At 32.8% G+C, this 21,308-nt stretch overlaps 1 protein-coding gene and 1 long non-coding RNA gene across 7 annotated transcripts in view; one reads left to right on the top strand and one right to left on the bottom strand.

Annotated features, from left to right (window-relative positions):
* Positions 1-12,580, top strand: part of LOC145287961 (fructose-bisphosphate aldolase-like) — a 46,179-nt gene extending 33,599 nt beyond the window's left edge. For all 3 annotated transcript variants that reach the window (XM_080136041.1, XM_080136127.1, XM_080135967.1), the window contains 6 exons: positions 1,407-1,673; positions 5,607-5,767; positions 7,726-7,809; positions 8,372-8,546; positions 9,654-9,853; positions 12,078-12,580. In XM_080136041.1, coding sequence (XP_079992167.1) covers positions 1,407-1,673; positions 5,607-5,767; positions 7,726-7,809; positions 8,372-8,546; positions 9,654-9,853; positions 12,078-12,170 — 980 coding nt within the window. In that variant the 3' untranslated portion in view covers positions 12,171-12,580. The remainder of the gene's footprint in view (positions 1-1,406; positions 1,674-5,606; positions 5,768-7,725; positions 7,810-8,371; positions 8,547-9,653; positions 9,854-12,077) is intronic.
* Positions 1-21,308, bottom strand: part of LOC145288429 (uncharacterized) — a 71,748-nt gene that overhangs the window by 30,520 nt on the left and 19,920 nt on the right. For 3 of the 4 annotated variants that reach the window (XR_013869297.1, XR_013869298.1, XR_013869296.1), the window contains one exon: positions 4,273-4,317. The exons of the other annotated variant lie outside the window; for it this stretch is intronic. This is a non-coding gene — a long non-coding RNA (uncharacterized LOC145288429). The remainder of the gene's footprint in view (positions 1-4,272; positions 4,318-21,308) is intronic. 4 annotated transcript variants of the gene reach the window in all.

Below are 21,308 nucleotides of genomic sequence, written 5' to 3' on the forward strand. Positions count from 1 at the left end.
TATTATGGGTTATGGAAATCTCTCCAGATAACGCATGAAGCCATTTAATGTAAGGAACTAAAAAATATTATTTCAAGGTCAAAAACTGGCCAATAAGAAGTATTAGATGGATAGATTCTAACCCAGAAAACAGTAGTTCTTCACTCTTTGTTAGAAACATTGCTCCTGGAATATGAGAACTAAAGAAAATTTCTACTTTCTACTCGCGCTGAATTTAATGTTTAAGCAGAGTTCATTGTTTTAAGACCTAAAATAATACGAAATAAACCTTCACTTGAAATGCAGTTAAAATTCAAGACATGAACAATTTAGGATAATTGTTAAAAAAATTGTTAGCATTCATAAAGCGTTTGTTTTAATATTAGATAATTATTTGCAAATGTGGATTTGTTTTTATTTTTACATGTGATATGTTTTAATTTTAGGAAAGAGTATTATAATTTTTTTTAATATTTAACCATAGCTAAAAAGAATCCAGATCCCTAAATGCATGATACATGTAGCGTTAGAAAAAGTTAATGTGATACAAAGCAGTGCTTCTGCTGATTGGAGCACAAGTGAAAATCATAGTTCCAAATAAATTAACAGGAAAATTCTTTGATATACTTATGTATCAAGCAAAAATAGTTATGTACATCAAAAATTATTTAAAAAATTATAGAGTAAAATTTAAATTAAACTAGGATGTGCACAAAAGAACCGTTCTCATTTGAATCCAGAATCCGTCCAGTACAAAGAAAAGTGAGATATGCAAATTGTGGTATTGTCAGGATTAAAAGTGACTCCATATAAGGACTTTTATTTATTTATTTTTTTTTGCGAGGCACAGAACGTAATCTTGTTGCTGTGATCGAACGTAATTGTGATTTTGTGAAGAGAAGACGATTGTTGACTTGCGTGAAAAATGAAAGACTAGTGGGGAAAAGTCTGCCCCCCCTCCTTGTCTTGAAGCAGGGGAGATAAGTCAGTCTATCAGTCAGTCAAGTAATAATGAATGATGGATGGGCAAAATACAAAAAATAATTTTAATCTTTTAATTAAACTTCATCTTGATTTTTACTAATTTTTGGTGGGGTTATTTATTTTTGCATGATATGCAAGTATATCAAAAAGTTTTTACTTGGCATGTGATTTTCATTTGTTCCCAGCTTTGAATAAGCACTAATAATGCTAGGTAAATAGATTTTTTGCTAATTGTACCATTTGTATTAGGTTTACAATTTTGAATGTAACTTCAACTGAAGATGGATGGACTTGTTGGAAAGAGCCAACCCAACCAACCCTAGGTTGAATACTGCAACTATGACCATCTAAGGAAATCTAAAAAAATAAAACAATTTACACAAAATCCAAATACTGAGGTTTTTTTGTTGGTTATCAAATATTTTTGTCATTCTTGCTTGCAGGTTCAATGGGCAAAAGGTTGTCTGCCATTAACTTGGATAACACTGAGGAAAACAGGCGAAAATACCGTCAACTGCTTTTCACCAGCGACCCTGAAATCGCCAAGCACATTAGTGGTGTCATCATGTTCCATGAGACGTTCTACCAGAAGTCTGATGATGGAACTCCATTTGTGAAGCTCTTGCAAGACCAAGGGATCATTCCTGGCATCAAAGTTGACAAAGGTGTTGTTCCATTGATGGGAACATTCAATGAATGCACTACTCAGGGTGAGTAAAATCTGACCGAGACAAATCCTTCAGCTGGAATCATTGTCGTGATTTTCTCCATTTTATTGTGTAGGAAAATTAATTTTCTCTGATTGTGGAATCCTAAATCTTAAAACAATATTTTTTTTTTCTTTTTTTACAATGAAATTTTGGTACTTATGCAGAATAAGGACCATACTATCAATAGAATTTTCTGGGCAGTTTGCATAAAAAGCTGGAAAGTGACAAACAAAAGTTTTGTGTATTTTTAGTGCAAATGCTGCACAATTTTTTCAATGAAAAATATATTTCTGTTATTAATTTGGAAATTTTGGTTGTTACAAAGAAAATGTAATGACAATTTTTTACAAATCTTTAAGAAAATTAAAGTTAAAAAAATAAAACGCTCATTGTAAGTTAATTTTCATGAATAAATGTTTGCTTTTTAAATAAAAACTGATAGTAAACAAAAAATATATTTTAATGATTTCTTTTTAATGATTTAAAAAATTTTTTTTCTTTTTGTTCAAATCAAGATAAATATTTCATTTTTTTCATAATAAACCAATGAAAGCAAGTAAATATTTTTTCAAATGTTATTTCATTGGCTCAACAGTTCAACACCTGTCATTTTATGTAAGCAGCCTGGAAAATTCTGATGATAACACTGTTCTTATTCTGCATAAATACTGAAGTTTTTAATGACACTTTCTATTCATTAAGTATAATTCAGTATATAACTCATGGATTTCCCACTTGCCATACCCCAGTTTAAGACTTTAACATGCTTATAAAAAAAAAATTGGAATTGCTTAAAATATCTCAATAATAGCATACATAGAAAGAGCTTGATCTAAGAAAGAATCTTAATTTTTTAAAATCTGACTAAAAATAAGGAACTTCTAACTATTTTTGTGTCTTTCATCTTTGGATATTTTTCCCTCTTTAAGACCATATGCATTTTGTCACATTTTTTACACTACTTTTTCAGTAAAAATGTTATGTCTTTGTTAAAGCACAAGATAAAGCAATGAAATGTATGTGTACTTTTGTGCAAGGAATCCGAATATGGCACTGAAAATCTCCAGAAATTAATGGTTTCCAAATAATCTGCAGTAAATGCACATAAATATGTTGCAATACCATAAAATTTCCATGTAGCCATTAAAAAACGTTAGAGAACTCAGTTGAATTGTAATGTATTTTATGTACAAGAAACTGAAAACTAATACTATGGTTGTTTAAAAATGAATATATTCCAAGATTTCTTTGGTATTGTAGATCAACACCTGGTAAATTGCTGCCTCAAAATATCTGATTCTCCATTTTTATTTTTTTTTCAATTACATGTGAACACGCTGAAAAATTTGGCAGAAATGAACAAAAAACAACAAAAATATAAATTCAGTATAAAATTTGATGTAAAATAATCTTAAATTTTAGGGCCATTCTTATGTTTTTAGCGCAGTTAACCAATTTTCTGAAAGATAAATCTTGTGCACTTTTTTTAACAGTTATATATGGTTTTAAGAAGCTCTTTGTAAAAGGAGAAGGCTTGCCACTTTGACTTCAGGGTTAGGGGCAATTACATGTGAACATCCTGGAAACTTGCAGAAAGAAAAAAACAATTATTTAATGTAAAATAATCCAACATTTCCAGGCCATTTTAGCGTTTTAGAGTAATTAATCAATTTATTTTTCTAGGAGAAACAAATTTTTTGTGTTTTATAGGGGGTGTGGGTCTGTTTTTTTTTATTATTATTATTATTTTGAAGTGAGGACTTATTCAAAGTTAAGGCTAGTGGTAGAGTTAAAGGGTATTTTTCGGTATGAAGCTTGTCACTTAGATTTAAGGTTAATGGTACGACAGATTCAAGGGAGACACTTTTAGGAGATGGGCTTGTCACTTGAACCTAGATTTAGTGGTAGCATAATTTTTTTATGTATACTGACTTTTGGGATTGAAAGATATTAAGAAATTTTGGAGTACTAACTGCTCTAAAAGGTAAAAATGTCTGGAAAATGGGGGATCATTGTACATTAAATTTATAGTTGATACCCCACCACTCTAAATTCTAAATTATTTTTGGTATTTTTTCCACTAAGTCTTTTTAAAGTATTCACACATAATTGCCAAAAAAAAAGAAAGTAGAAATTTTTTTTTAATTGGTAGCTAAAAAGTCATAAATTATCTGGTCTGTATGTGTATGATGGTCTCTATCAAACAACTGTCAATTTTTAGTCGACATACTTGAAAGTTGAACCTGTAAAAAAATTTTGATTTGGTTTTTAGCCAGTAAAAATAGCTGCTAAGAGATAAAAATTGGAACTTGGCAGGTGTAAGTCTACTAAATGAGTTACTTCTACACATGCGCAAATGTACATTTATATGTTTTAACATCATATTTAAAGTTTTTATATGCATATAAATTTGGCTTGGATGGTAATGAGTAATACTGGAACACTAAATGTTTTGGTTTTAATTCTAGCTGATTGTACCCAAGTCAAAGACAACAGTCAAAATACTGAAAACAAAACTATGAAACAAGAATAGAATTACCATGAGTATAATTATATGAAAAAAGAATTTTTAAGAAAAGTATAAGAAAAGGTTGTTTACCTTTTTTCCAAGAAAAGTTATTGAATTATTGAATTATATAAACAACTGTAAAAGAAAACAAATTTTGTTTTTCTGATTCAAGAAAAGTATTTTTTGTTCAAGAAAATTAAAAAAAACTTTTGTTCAAGAAGTTTAAAATTTTTTTTTTTCCACTTATATCTCACAAATAAATATTTTTTCTAACAAAAAAACATGGAACAACTGAAACAAAAGCAACTGTAAAAACCAAATTATTTTCTTTTTCAAAGAAAATTAAGTGTTTTAACGACATTTTTGTTTTGGTTAAATTTTTTTTTTTGTTTTTTTTTTTTTTGAAGGGCTTTTCTTTTTTACTTCCAAAGTTAGAGCAGTTTTTTTCTGTTTATATTTCTTTTCACTAAATCTTTAGAGGATCCTTTTTTTACTTTCATGATTTTATTGAAACTTATCATCTGCTAACACCTGATTAGCTCATTGCATCGGCATCTTCTAGCTGCTTATTGTAACTTGCTGGAAGATGCCGACGCAAAATTAGCTCAAGTTCTAGATTAGTATCAAAGTATCAAATCTTGCATTGGAAAAAATTTTTGATTATATTTTTAACCCGAACGAAATATCTCTTAAAATAAAATTATTCATGGCCCATGAAAAAAAATTTAAGAGACCTTGTATGAATTTGGATTCAGAGATTAAGAATGAAAGCTTAAAAAAATTCTATCCATTTAATCTGTAAGCTTAAAGATGAAAATAGTATTTCCATCTGAAGCATGACTAACAAACCAAATCTAATTAGAAATGATATGGTGTCAATGATGCTAAAAAATTGTCATGTGTATAATTTAAAAGTTAGGTGCTTGTATAGAATAATGGGAGTTCAAATAAATGAATTTATGAAAAGTAGAAAAAATTTTACTAGTAAAAATAAATGTTTTTGAATCACTGAGATTTACAATATTTTTTTTATTGTCAAAAAGTTCTTAAAATTCATGGGAGGTAACCACAATCTGATTTTAAAAAATATTAAAATACAGTATTTCAAAATAGAAAATGGCAGACTGTTAATATTTTATTTCGATCATTTTTTTCATAATTTTGGGAATTTTTACTAATTTCAACATATATAAGTAATAGTGTTTTTTAACTGAAAAGGATTCATTTAAAATTCTATTCCGTAGAAGCACCAAAAATTAATATCATTAAAAGTAAAAGAAAAATATTTTATTAAAAACTTAAACAAAGACACGTGTGAAAATTGAAGTTTTTGTTTCACAAAATCTATAAAATATGAATAGATATTTTCAGCCATGAATTTAACTTTGTTACTAAGCATTTTTTTTCTTTTTTTACCCCTTCAGGTTTGGATGGATTGGCTGAACGTTGCGCTGAATACAAGAAAGGAGGCGCCCAGTTTGCAAAATGGCGCTGCGTCTTGAAGATCGGACCACACACTCCTTCATACCAAGCAATGATGGAAAACGCTAACGTTCTTGCTCGTTATGCTATGATCTGCCAACAGGTTAGTAAAACTTTCACGTGTGTGCATTTATAGGGAGAGGTCAATAATTATATATACACAACATATACACTTACAGACATTCCGGTTTTTGTCTAGAATTCTCGCTATAATAAAAAACAAAACTAAAGAAAAATCTGTCTGCTGTACGTATCGATAATGAAATGAAAATATCGTCTATATATCTATAAAATTGAGTTTTTTTTCTCGCTCTGACATTGATATTAAAAGTATACTTTTTCTATTGAAAAATTATTAAAAACAAACTTAATATATTTTGTCATGGATATGTATATTAACTAATTTGCATATTTTTTTATAAAAAGAGTGTCAATCAATTACTTATTCATGTTTTATGGTTTCTTATTAGATGATTGGTTTCATTTCACTATCATGCTGAATTTTATTTATGCATAGTTTCTACATTCTGCATAATTGCAGAGAATTTAGGATGAAAATGTTCTTGCACACAAAATATTTTTATCGTGTGTGTGTGACCGTGTGCAAAAAAAACTAAACTCCTCTGAATATTTAGTCTAGAGTTGAAATTTGATATACAGGGTATTTGGACTTGTAGCACATTTTAGTTTTGGTTTTTAGCCAATAAAATAGCTATTAAGGGATCAATTATCACAAGGTAAAATACCAGATTAAGAAACTGGCCCAATCTATTCTTCTCTCGAGGGTAGATGGGACTCTCTTAAGCCGTGATAGGCACCCCGTCTAGTGATGGCGTCATGATAAAAAAATACCCTTGATAACGCTGGTGAAGCATCAAGTATTCAGCTACAGACAAGATTTGAATTACACTACAAACTCGTGTAGTGAGTTCAATCTTTACTACAGCCGCACTGGATGGATGGAAATGATCAAAATTGAAAAAAAAAAACAATGACCTTGGCTTAGCATAAGTCGACTATATGTGTTTTTTCTGCACATCCACTAATTAAAAGTTAAACGCTATTTTTTACAGTTTTTGTATATGTATGGATTTAGGTCGTATGCGAACAGATAAAGCTGAGAGCTATATTTTTTGTTTTCAATTCTAGCTGATGGCAGACAAGTGATTTTGTTTCACTTTTGAAATCACTACTATATATTAGATCCAATATAATCGATAGAGAATTGGCTTTATAATAATAAATACAAGATCTTCATGAATTAAAATATATTTAAGCATATTTTATGACACAATAAGACTGGGTGGCTTGTTAGCATTCCAATAATTACATAATTTGATCAAGTAGATTTAGTTTTATAAAGGAAATCATTTTTTAACGATTAATGGGAATGTGTTAAGCATTACATCATAAATTTCATAAGTCTGAATTATTGTTGAGTTATCTCTTTTTTTGATTTTTATTGTTTTCTAAATGATGATTGTTACTCACAAAATTTGATTTTTTTTAAATTTAAAAATCAGACTACTTGATCAATTTACATGATTTTTTTTAATATGATATTTTTGTTTCGTCACGAGGTATGTACATCATACAGATTTTTCTTTGTTATTTAATGAGAAGGAGTTCTGGACAAAAACCGACACTCCTAAACATATATATTAAGAATGGTAAAACGGATGCGTACATGAATAAACCAAAATAAGTTGCCTATATCTCTACTTTATGGTTATATTCGTGCAGGAATAGTGGTAGTAGTAGTAGTAGCTTTAATTATTTAATTATTATAGTAAAAAAATAATTATATATATATATATATATATATAAAGCAAATAAAACTGTGTCTATAAAAACCTGTGTAAAAATTGTTGATCCTAACCTTTGGACTTTCTCATTGAATAAATCAATATCTAATTTATTTTAGAAATTATTTTTAAATAAAGTTAATTTGTAACATTTTTGTCACTGATGTATTGTTAGAAATCTGAAAGAAACAAAAAAAAAATTATTTCTATTGAAATGTTTAAATATTCATTAAAACTTTTTTATTTATTTATCTAGAATGGTCTTGTGCCAATTGTTGAGCCTGAGGTGCTTCCTGATGGTGAACATGAGTTAGATATTGCCCAAAAGGTCACTGAAGAGGTAAGGGCCCATTTAGAAAAAGTTGACCCCAAAACACAAGATATAGGCATTTGCCTATATTATGAGTAAAAAAAAAAAAATGGAAATTATAAAACATTTTCTAAAAATTAACAAAAATTATGGTTGAGGACTGATTGGAATGTAACTTACAACTTGTGTATTTTTTACTTTTTATAAAATATAAACTCAGTGATTCTTGAAAAAACATGTTAAAGTAGATCTGAGTTTGAGAGTAAAATCTCTGTTACTTTCATCTAAGTATGACTAATAAAATATTGATCAGGAATAAGTATAAAATAAAATTTGCAATATTTGCATAACTAACTAAACTTGTATCTTTTTAAGAAAGCTATTCCAGTTAATGAGATAGGGGGGAAATTGGACTTAACTATATAAGACTAGAAAAGAAACATTTCTATAATTTTTTTTTTATTTCAGATTAATTTATTTTAAAGACATATGTGATTATAATAAATGTTGAAGTTGACATGTTCAAATCTGAATTTAAAAATGGAGATTTTGTTTTTTGTTCATCTTTAGTTTTTCCGAATTTCTTTTTAAGGTTTTGGCTTTCACATACAAAGCCTTGGCCGACCATCATATCTTCTTGGAAGGCACATTGTTGAAGCCAAACATGTGCACTGCTGGACATGGTTGCGAGAAGAAATACACTCCCGATCAAAATGCCCTGGCTACAGTGACAGCTCTGAGGAGAACAGTACCAGCTGCCGTGCCTGGTGAGTGCTTTGTCCTTTTGGCATCAGTGTTTTTAAATCTGTTGAATTTCGTTTAGAAATTATTGAAGTAAACTGACACAACTTCTAAAAAAGCTGCCCTTCTCTTGTTGAACAAACATTAGTGTAAGTTACCAAATTTTCCAGGTTGTCAATAGATATGATCACAGTCTATGGAATTTACTATGCATAGTTTAAATCCTAACATGTATGACTTAAATGCCACCCATCCATGGAATCATTAATAAAACTCACGATCCTTTCAGTAATCCAACTGCATTTGGTACAAATAAATTTTAGTTTGTGACTGACTTGGCAACTAAGTTACACTTATGAATGTCTAACAGTAGTTATATTTGTTTGAATGAAATGAACTCTAAATCACTTGTATATTATAATAGTAGGTAAAATAATTTGATTTCCAACAACTAATTATAATGTTATTTTAATGAAATGATATAAGCAGCTGTCATGAACCTGCATTCTTTTATTTCTAATAAATCATTTACAGTAGGTATGCTTCAGTATCAAATAAGCCAAGTTGTTTCTGCAAAGCTGACCAACTTCACCAAATGAAAAAGTTTTTAAATAAAACATAACCTATGACACACATACCTAACTTTATAGAAATGATAATGAAATCATTGTAGTGATCAGTTATGTTACGACTCATCAAATGCAGGTGTTTGTTCGTACAAATTGTAATGTACATTTGTCAAGAAAATGAACAATGCATGAAAAAATACAAAATTCTGCTTTTTTATAAGATTAAGTAATTTTAGAATCGGATTCAGGAATTTAGAACAGAATTGGTAATTAATCGTCCTATCACTAATACTAATCCTTAGTAGCCTCTTCAGATTTTTTACTTTTAAATTAGTTTTAGAACCAAGTTGAATTTTATGAGCTATCAAATGAAAGTTTACAATGCAAACTATTTTTCGACAAACCAATTATTAAAATCCACTTTTCATTTATTTCAAAATCACCTTTTGAACCTTCATATAAATTCTCTACATCTTTTAACTTTGCGATAGCCATGAAATGTTAACTGGTTTTGTTTTTTTGTTTTTTTCATTTTTCTTCCCTTTTTCTTTTTTTTTTCTTTAGGTATCACTTTCTTGTCCGGTGGTCAATCTGAAGAAGATGCAACCATCAACCTCAACGCCATTAATAACTGCCCACTTCTGAAGCCTTGGGCTCTCACCTTCTCCTATGGACGTGCCCTTCAAGCCAGTGTATTGAAGGCATGGCAAGGCAAGAATGAAAACATTAAGGCTGCTCAGGAACAACTCATGGTTAGAGCCAAGGTGAGTTGAGCCATGTTTTTTTTTTTTTATTTAATACTTTCATTGTACATTGCATATAGAAAAATAACAACACAATTTTTTTATGCTTGTATTCACCCTAAACCAGGTATATGCCACTTGGATGTAATAGGTTACTATTTAAGACCATGTCTACAGGGCACCATGTAGGGAGTTGAGCAGCGAGATATCTATTTATATTACATCTAAATTTCTGCATGTTAGTACAGAAATGGAAGCAGAGATTTAAAATAAGTAAGTTCTGAACTACACAACTGGCTATATCACTTCAAAGTCTACTATGTCACCCCATTAAATTCAACCAATGAGATATCTACTATCAGATGTGGAGACCAGTGAAAGTCCCCCCCCCCCCCCGGTCCTCCTGGCAATACCAGTTGATACTGGCAGTATATTCTCAACTGGAGATTAAGATATTATACTGCTTAGCAGAAAGTTCTTTTTCTTTTTGTATTGTTTTTTTTTTTTTCTTGCTAGTAAATTATCACTTATCAAGGATAAAAGCTACTTTAGGATGAGAATTAATGAAATTGAGATTATCTGTTGAATGATAAAGAGTATTATGATAGGAATAAAACTGATATATAGAATGAACAAAATTTGATTATTTATAGGGATGGTTTATAAAAAGTATTTGACATTAGTCTACAGGGAAACAATCAGCACTTGTCCAGAACTTCTCAACCGTATGAAAAAAAATAAATAAATAAAGGGAAATTATATGTGTACCTATGATGGAAATAAAATATTGTATTTCAAAAACTGTATTTTGATCAAGCAAGTAGTTTTATTTTTATATATAAAAATATTTTTAAGCAAATTTGAGTTTTTCCAATGTCCTGATGTTAAGAATTGTTTTCAAGTTTGAATTATTTGGAATTCTCTTCCTTGTTCCTTCAGACTTTTCGAGAAGGCATTGCAAGATTGTCGCTCTTTGCTTAGCTGCAAAGTTTGATTTTTTAATTTAAAAATAAAACTACTTGATCAATTTACATGATTTTTGGATATTTCTTTCCATCAAAGGTATCTGTATCATACAGATTTTTTTTTGCTTTTCATGAGGCAGTTACTAAGCAGTCCATGTTCTACAGGGTGGTCAAAAAGTCAGGTAACATGTTAAAGGTAGAAAAAACAATATGATCCATTATAATCTCTATTCGTTTAATATTATTTCTTGGATGAAATTTTTCCACAACGATGGATTGGTCGCCGTGGCCCAGTTGAATGGCCAGCCAGATCTCCGGATCTTACCCCTCCTGATTTCTGGCTTTGGGGCTATGTAAAGGATAGCGTTTATGGTAAGAAGCCTGATACAATAGCGTCTTTAAAGTTATTTATTGAAGAGGAGATTGCGCGGATATCAGCTGACATGATTACACGTGTTACACAATCAGTGGTTAATCGCTTCCAGCGATTGATAGAGAGAAATGAATGACAATTAACAAAATAAACATTTCATGTTTGTTTCATTTTATATTTCAATGTATGGTACTTAAATATACGTGTATTGCTAATATCGTTTTTCTTTAAAATGTTACCTAACTTTTTGACCACCCTGTAGTTGCCCATCAAACATGATTTTTATAGTTTGCACCTGTATATAAAATCATAGCTTTAACTGACTGCAGAAAAAATTCAATAATTTATGCATTGTAGGGGTTAAAGTTTGTTGAACAACAATTTTATTTTTATTTAATATTATTCTTGGTGCTTGTTCAGAATTCTCCCATATTAAAAAAACAAAAATACAAAAAAAATCTTTATGATCTATATACCTGTAAAGGATCAAAAAGATCATATTCCAAAAATCCTGTAAATTGATCAAGAAGTTTTATTTTTATATAGAAAATCGTTTTTAAGCGATTTTAAGTGATTAATAGGAAATTGTAGGCATTACAAGGCTGATCTTGCAAGTTTGAATTATTGTGGGATTATCTGTCCTTGTTTCTTGAAGATGTTAATACTGTACACCCTTTTTGCTTACTCATAAAATTTGATTTTCATAGTTTAAAATAAAATTACTTTAATGTGACTTTGGGACTATAACATTTTTGTTCCATCACGGTTTTGTACACATGATTTTTTTTATTTTTATTGTTTTAATATTGGGTTAATTTTGAACAATCACATAATTGTTTATGAACAAAATGTTTTGTTTTATTAAGGTTGCTGAATTCTTATGGATCCATTTTCTTTTCTTCTCTAGGCAAATGGTTCAGCTTCTGTGGGCAAATACGGTGGTGCTGGTGGTTCAGCTGCTGCATCGGAATCCCTCTACGTTAAGGACCACGCTTATTAAACAGCATTTTTTTTTCTCTTTATTATGGAACCGAGTCCAATAGTTGAATTCTTATCATCCAGTATTTATAAAAGAAAATAAACCCTACTCTAATTTATGATAAAGTTTCAGAATTGTCCTTTAACCAAAACCAAATGATTGTATATTATGAACTGGGTTCTCCTCGAAGGCGATTATCATTACTGTCTACATGCGTTTGATGGTTACCGGCCAACCTCTGGTCAAAAGTCTTATTGTTCTTTTTACAGAAGGTGTAGCTGAATTGAGCGAGATTTCTCGTACCAATCTTGTTTAGGCTTCCTAAACTCTCTTTCTATTATTGCTTTGTGATCAAGGTGGACATTTACTCCTAACTAGCTGTGAGGACGCTACACAACTCGGCTCAGACAAATAAATACTCTGAAAACTAGTGTACGTGTTTGTGTTTTGTTTCTTCTCCTTCCCCCCTGCAATTTGTTTAATTTTTTTCTATTAATATTGTGATACTATAGGCGCTACAAGCCAAGGAACCTGGGAAGTATTAGGAAATGCTTCATAAAGGAAAAGTTAGAAGTGTGAAAGACAACCATGACCTACGAAAATGATAGGAAATGAATTACTAAGCTGCATAAAAGTAGTTGAATGAATAGTCAGCTTGGAGTGGCTGATAGGGCGCAAGTGCAGAAGTAGTCAGTTTTTATTAATCAGAGGTGATGGTGACTAAAAGAAGACTGGACATAGGATTTCCAATCTTAAGAAAACACCAAACTGCAAACTCTGCAGCCAACAAATAACAATCAAACATTTATTGATAGTGTAGAAGGCACAAACACATTCGGAAAAAATATTTTGGAAAAGCAAGAATTGGAGAAGTGTTCCAAGAAGTGGAGCCTCAATAAATTGTTACATACAGTAGAACTCTGGGATACAGTGGCCCTCGGATACGTTTTTTTCAGGTTATGATGTGGAGTATGATGTTTTTCCGGACCCTAGTTACGGTATTTGCCCCACCTTACAGTGTTATTTATGTTATTTAATTATATACATGTGTATTATATACTGTACTGTATTTTGTTACTAATTTTAATGCCGTATCTCGGGGTTCTACTGTACTTAAAAGAAACTTATTCAAATTTATTCAAGCACCTGTAAACTAGACAAATAGCATGTTACTTTAGAAAAACAAACTTTTTGGGAAATTTAAAGCATTTTGCTTTTGAAGACAAACTTTTCAAGAAATTTAAAACATTTTTCCAAGAAATTGTCAATTTTTCTATATCAACAAACCTTGGCATTAGATGACCCATAGTGGCTGAAATGCCGTTAAACAAACATGTTCACTCACTCTGTTCAATCCTTAGAAGTTTTGAGTTAGTTTGGCACAGTTTGAGTTTGTGGATTGGGCAGAGCTTTAGCAGGTAAGATGAACTAATCAACAGATGACTCAACAGACGGTTATGAACAAATGAAATTTGGGAGTTCTTATCACACTCACTCAGAGCAAAACTGATTTACAAAGAAAACGAAAGCCCACTTGAACATAGTGGTCAGCAGTTGTTGAGAGACATGTATGGCTTTACAATATCATATCACTAATTTTGTGCAAAATTATATTAAAATATACCTTTGTTGATCTTGGATAGTTCTTAGATGTAGTAAAAAAAAAAAAAAAAAAAAAAAAAAAAAAAATTTGATGAACATGTTTCGTGATGGATTCATTCTATCAACCAATTACAAAAAGGTATTTATTTACTTTCTCTTCAGGAATGTGCATTTGATGAAAATGCCTCTGTGGAATGACATGTGTTTGAACTTGGCACACCCAGGTTTTCAGTCCATGTCATTAAACACTTAGCCAATGTCAACCCAAAAAGGAAAGTTTAATAATTCAGAATTAAATTTAAGGGACGGTGAGCTGTTGGTGAGGAGCACATGGTGTCACAAGAGGAAGATTAAATTAAGAGTGAACCTGTACATACAAACATAAACTTAACTTCATAAAAACTTTTTTTTTTTTTCTACAAGGGGGTCACCACTTATCAAGGCCCGGAAGCCAGGGATAAGGGTTATTGCATGTACAGTACGTTGGTGTTAAGATTTGATAAAGTGTCTTACTTAAGGGGCGGGGGGGGGGGGGCGGTTCATCAGGAATTTCTTTATGTTGGACTTGAAGACATCCAGGTTGTAGTCAGGAGGGAAACAGGCAGACGGAACAGAGTTCCACAGGCATGCACTTCTAAGAAAGAAGCTTTGTTCATGAAATCTACGTTTTCGTTTTGGCACAGATAAAGAGTGGGGAAAATTTTTGACAGTGGTTTCAGCTAGACGGGTGTTTTTCGTGAAAGATCGGCGGGGGGGGGCAGGGATGGGAGCTCAGACGAGCACTTGCCATGGAAGTAACGATAAAACAAAGAAAGGCTCGCAACGTCTCTCCTGTGGGATAGTGTTTTTAGCAGCTCCTGCCCAGATGTGGCAACAGTACTCCATCCTTGGACGTACTTGGCTTTTATATAGATAGAGAATTGCATCAGCAGTGAGATATCTTTTGGACCGTAGAAGGATCCTACCATTTTTCCAGTGACCTTGGCAATAGACTTGATGTACGTATTCAATTTCAGGTCAGGAGTAAAGGTCAAGGCCAGAAACTTGTCAAAACATGGAGCTTCGCCTAGTCGAGAGCCATCCATTTCAATTGATGCCAGATGGGGATCAGAGCGTTGATGATGTAAAAATAGGAGCTTGGTTTTGGATGAATTAAAAGTAACCAGCCACCTCTTCACCCACTGTACCACACGCTCGAGATCAGAGGAGAGAGAATCAGAGAGAACTTTGTCATTTACAGCCTTTGATGTGTTGCCATAGATAGTCGTGTCATCAGCATAGATGTCAATGAATGATTTAAGTATGTGTTTTGGGAGATAATTAATGTAGATCAGGAAGAGAGTTGGGCCCAGTATGGACCACTGAGGGACTCCAGCATTAATACTGCAGGCCTCTGATTTCTGCCCATCAACTACTACTCTTATGAGCCTATCAGAGAGAAATGATTTAATGATTGAGAAAACATTTCCAGTTATACCGTAGCTGGAAGTCTTGTGAAGTAGGCCCTTATGCCATACTTTATTGAAGGCTTTTGATATGTCAAGAGCAATTGCCCTTGAGAGGAAGCCTTTGTCAAGAGATTCACTAATTCTATGAAATATAACCATTTGCACATCTGCTGTAGATCTTGCAGAACGGAAACCATATTGCATATCACTAAGGTTATTTCTACTAAGGTGGTTAACTGCTTCTCTATTTAATATGGATTCCAGCAACTTACTCATAACACACAGGAGACTTATTGTTCTGTATTGAGAGGGAGATGACGTATCACCTGAATTCTTAAATACAGAGCATACTGAAGAGGTTTTCCAGGGAAAGCACTTCTCTTAAAGGCAACACTTAAACAGTTTTGTAAGTATGAGGGCAAGTTCATTTTTCAGCACTATAATTGGAATGCCATCAGGGCCAGTTGCTTTACTGGAATCAAGGTTCTTGATTAGTTTAGCGACCTCACACAGATATTTGTATGTTGCATAGCGTGTTGTCTGTTATAGGAGAAAATACGGAAAGTTGATGGCCTTCGTCGCATAGGGTAGAATTAGCTGCAAAGTTCTTGGCAAATAGTTTGGCCTTGTTTGATGCTGACGAAATGACCTCAGGTCCATTTATGATGGTTGGGATAGAACGCACACTTCTATTCAGGATCCTGTTTGCTATTTGCCAAAACTGGTGGGAACCAAGCCGCTGCTCAGCTACTTTGGATTTAACAGACTGAGCATATAGCTCTCTTACATTTTTTATTACTCTTTTACAGTGGTTGCTGGCAGTCCTGAAAGCAGCTTTAGTCTCAGTGCATCTATTACGTTGGTAGCTATGGAAAAGGTGATTTCTGTGCGTAATGGCAGCAGCACATGCTGGGAAGAACCATGGCTGACTGTTAGGTTTTTGTTGGAGTTTTTTGGATGGTATGAATCGGTCTATGCCTACAATTAACCATTTGGTCAGGTCTGATACTATAGAGGACACATCCTTTTTAAACATGGAATGCAGAGGTAGATCAGATATGAATGTATGGAAGCTATCCCAGTCAGCCATAGAGTATCGATATACAGTACGGTGGAGAGGTACATCTGAAAACTTATTGCATTTCGTTTTTATCTTAACTGATACAACCGAGTGGTCGGAAGATCTCAGAGGGGAAAAAACGGAACATGAACATAGCTTAGGGGAAGTTGTGAGAAAAAGGTCTAGAAGGCTAGTGTATTGACCGGAAATATCGAGCACACGTGTGGGTTCGTGAACAAACTGGGTGAAGTCATAGGCAACGGCAAAATCATGACAGAACCTCCCCTCATCATCTGTCTTGTTAGAGTGGGTCAGCCATTCCCTATTGTGGTCATTGAAGTCACCACAAATGTGGATGTTAGCCAAAGGATGAGCAGACAGGATGTGGTCAATTTTCTCAGATATGCTCTTAAAGAGTAACTCCGCTGTTGTCATTGTAATTTGATTATTTTGACTTAATTTTGTCTAAGATATTATTTCAGTCAGCCATTAAATACAAAATTATCTAGAATACCCCCGTCCCGAGAAAAAAAAAATTAGGATTACTACTTAACTTTTTCTTTATAAATATAAACGAAATCGTGCTTCCCACCGCGACCCCTTCCTACCCAGTCTGCCATAAGGACAGAAACTTGAAAGTAAGTCAATGAACGAAAAGCCTTCAAACGCGCTAGAGGTGTCTTTTGGATAAGAAATAAGTTTAATGAATATGCCAACATGCGATAACTCTGCAGCGGTATTTTAAAAATTTATTTTGGTGCTAAATATCCTTGTTCTGGAGGTGTCTTTTGGATGAGAAAATAGTTTAATACCTTAAACCGAAATTTGAGTAATGTATTTTATTTTCATTTCATTCGTAAACATGGGGGGGGGGATTTATTCTCAAATGTCTTAAACTTCATAAAACTACGCTTTGCTCGATAACATGCAAAGAACCTGAAAAATACCTGCAAAAATAGCATTAAACAATTATTTTTTTTAGATTTTTAGAGCGGGGATCACTTTCTGACGTCAATTTAATGTAAAATAAACAATCGTCTCTTGGCCAATTAGTGATCAATGAAGACTAACGTTTAATGTATTTTTTTCTGTAAAAATAGATTAGAAAGTAATAAATTAAAACAGGGTAATAAATACAAATGTGTGGGACCTTTTTGACGTTATGAAAACGCTTAATATTTAAGATTTTTTGCTATGTGTGTGTAGCGAGTAGGCATAGATGTACTGTATAACTATTATGGCAAGGAGGTTGTTAATCCAAGGGGAATAACTAGTATCGACTAAGCAAAAATAAGCATTTTACAAGAGGCAGTTCGGGATACTAAAATAATCACTTGGACAATGAAACAATTTAAAGTATACCCCCCCCCCCCCAAAAAAAATCCAACAACAATAAAACAGACCTCATCATGAATGAAATGAGTCCCGGAAAGCACTACGTGATCGTCTCCTCAAGTGCTGAATGCTTATTTTTGCTTAGTCAATGCTAGTTATCTTGCCTGGATTAATAACCTTGTTTTCATGTGTAACCAATATCTAACCCTAAATCAACCTCAGAAGGAAGCAAAGTAGGCAAAAGTGAAGATTAATTTTTTTTTTTGCTAAAATATAGAAATAAAAAACAAACCAAAATAAAATGAATAAATAAATAAACCAATAACCCCCCCCCCAAAAAAAAAACAATAACAAACAAAAAACAAAAAACGGTGGACCTGTACAATACACAACCGCCTTGTCTTTATTTATTTGCAGATTATTATTGATTGGACAACAATCTACCAAATAAAAAAAAAATATATATTCAATATTTAAATGTTTGTAGGAGTGTTCAGTTTCTAGTACAATATTCTAGTAAATTGATGCCCCATATTGGAATCATCAATCTAAACGTAATGATATTAAGACTTTTATTATCTTATGCATTCTGTATTATTTTCACTGATTTGTTTTCCTGTGTGCACAACGAATTTTTGTACAACCAATGAAAACAATAACGGAATACATTGGATAATTAAAGGTCATGAAAACTACTTGTCGACAACAATTTTAAATGTGATACTCCTTCAAAACAGACACAAATACCTATCAAAATTCACTTTTTAAAGGTAAGTCTTCAGTTGATACTCTAGCGCATTTTGACCATTAATTATTGCCTTGATTGATAAATAAAAAATCCTTTATATAAGAGGGGACTGCGTGTTCTTGTCGAGTGGTTTCAATATGGGGATCGATTTACTTGAATATTGTAAGGGGTGCTCAGTTTCTAATACAAATATTTAAATATAGAATTTTTCGCTTTATAATGGTAGATTAGTTTCTAATTGATAATAATCTGCTGAAAAAAAAACGGGAAAAAGACAAAAAGAAAAAATATATGGTGTGTGCATGTTTTCTTCGAGTGGTTTCAATATGGGCAATCGATTTACTAGAACGTTGTATAATATTAGAAACTTAGCATCTCGGACAAATATTTAAATATTGAAATATTTTTACATATTAATTAAAAAGATTTTTTTTTTTTTAGTGTCCAATCGATAATAATAGGCTGAAAAAATACAAGGAATATGTGCATTGTACAAGTCCATAAAGAAAACCTCAACAAACAAAAAAGAAACAAACAAAACACAAACAATTGGTGTCTCCATTTCTTTTTACGCAATTTTTTTTTCCTAGTTAAAATACTTTTAAAAGTAGAATTTGAATCATCTTCAGGATTAAATCTTTTAGTCAACGAGAGTTATTTCCCTTATGTTTGTATCTCCACAAGAGCGTAAAGCTAAAGATAAATACCGATTTGAAAATTTATTTGTTCACTGTATATGGCTTAAAAATGTTATAAGCTTTACAGAGCATATGTTTAGTGAAAAGTAAACGCACCTTAAAATTTTAGAAAATTAATGATCTGAAATTTCAAGCATTTTGTCAGCGTTTGAAAACAAATATTTACGTAAACCTTCAAATGAATTTCAAGGGAAATAATTAAGAAAAGAAAAGTTAGAGTTACTTCCCTTCTCAACATCACGTTTACTCACGTTCACCTCAAACAAGGCATATCGCCACGAACGTAAGGGGTTACTATCTGGAACCATGCCTAAGAAAGATTAACAAGATGTTGTTTTACTTTACATTTAAACTCCTGCATATCAGTACAGTCAAGGACTCAGGTAACAGGAAGGGAATTTCAAAAGTTTAGCCGTTCGAAGGAAAAAAACAGAGTAGAAAACTTTCTGGCATTTAGGGACCTCAACAGTGAAGGGGTGAGATCTTGTTGCTAAGCTGGTTTGTCAGAGATATGTACATCGAGGGAGACCAAGTGCAACAAGTTCATCAGAACATATTCCATTAAAATACTTGTAAAACAGGGACAGAGATGCAACATTGCAGCGATGGGACAGGGGTTGGGGCTTAGTTGACAAAGTGGGACCTATTGGATTGGAGACTTTTTTGGACCCTATCCAAGAGGGAGAGACTAGTGATAGATGAACCATTCCAGATGCAGCAACAATACTCCATGAATGTGCGAATGATGGCCTTGTAGAGGTACAGGATACTCTCAGATGCGAGTAGTCTTCTAGCTCGATAGAAGAAACCCACCTTTTTTGCAGCAGCCTTTGCAATGTCCTCAGTGTATTTGTTCCTGTTCACATTTCCTGTGAATGTTAAGCTGAGGAGTTTGAAAGAAGAATTTTCAGATAGGGTGTTATTTATCATGGATATCGGTGATTAGAGAGGAGTCTTGTAATTGTTGATGGAGAACAGCTTAGTCTTACTAGCATCAAATGTTATCCATTTATGGCTCCATTCCACTATGGTCTGGTGATCATTTTCTAGTGATTCTGCCATTGTCTTAGATTTGTGCACATCCATTCTTCCCTCATACATGCTATAGTGTTGCATCATCAGCAAATCTACCCATCTTGGACACAATATTATCGAGAAGGTCGCTAATGAATATCAAGAATAATAGTGGTCACTCCCGCTATGCTGTTTGGATATACGTTCATCAATGACCATCTGGATGGTCCTATTGTCTAAGAAAGATACTGTACAATTTAATTTTCATTAGCAATCCTTCGTGCCAGACTTTGTCAAAGGTCTTGGATATATAATATGTAATATACATGTAAAATATAAAAATCTTTATTCTTTAATCGTTACATATAAAATTATTTGCAAACTTGTTTACTAGATAGTAATTGTCTGTATTTTTGAGATGAGGTGTTTTCATTGATTGAGATTGTCGGACTGACTTCCTCATCTTGGTTGTAATCGTCACAACGTTTCGGCCGTTTTGCCCTCCGGCCTTCATCAGGTGTTTTGTATCGAACTAGGGAACCGTTTGTTAGGAGTCTCGAACCCAACCCTTTATTATTATTATGGGGGAACCGTGTTCGGACTCCAGCTAGGCTCTGGGACATAGTTGCTGATTCTCTGTTTTGAATGTTAGTTTTTACTGCCTTCGTTCAGGATTGAACTCAGCACCTTTATGGCCGAGTGGTCCTAGACGTTGTATCAAAGTTTACAGTTACCCAAAGGTGCTGAGTTCAATCCTGAACGAAGGCAGTAAAAAGTAACATTCAAAACAGAGAATCAGCAACTATGTCCCAGTGTTCAAATTGCATTCAGCTCTACGCTGGGTTTGCTCAGTAGGTTGTTATATGTGAGCTGTTTCTTTAAGTTTTCTCACTTTCCAGTGGGTCTCTCTGTTTATTATTTTTACTTCATCCCATAGGGGGCGATGGTCCCCCTCTCCATCCAGACATGGTTGGCTATACCCGATTTTTCCACCTCTCCTTTAATTACCGCTTTTCGGTGTTCTTCCACCCTTACTTTGAGGGGGCGGCATGTTTCACCCTTGTAAACCTTTCTGCAACTGCATGGGATGGAGTATATGCAGTTTTTGGTCATGTTCTCCATGCGGGGCTTCACTCGTACCAGGTGTCGTCTGAGTGTTGACTCGCTCTTGAATATCGTCCTGATGTTGTAGGGGGCACATATTCTCTGAATGTTTTCGGAGATGCCTCGTATGTATGGTAGACAGACCGTTGG

The sequence above is a fragment of the Euprymna scolopes genome, chromosome 1 (genome assembly GCF_053919585.1).
Source record: "Euprymna scolopes isolate OS-2025 chromosome 1, ASM5391958v1, whole genome shotgun sequence".
Classification (NCBI taxonomy): domain Eukaryota; kingdom Metazoa; phylum Mollusca; class Cephalopoda; order Sepiida; family Sepiolidae; genus Euprymna; species Euprymna scolopes.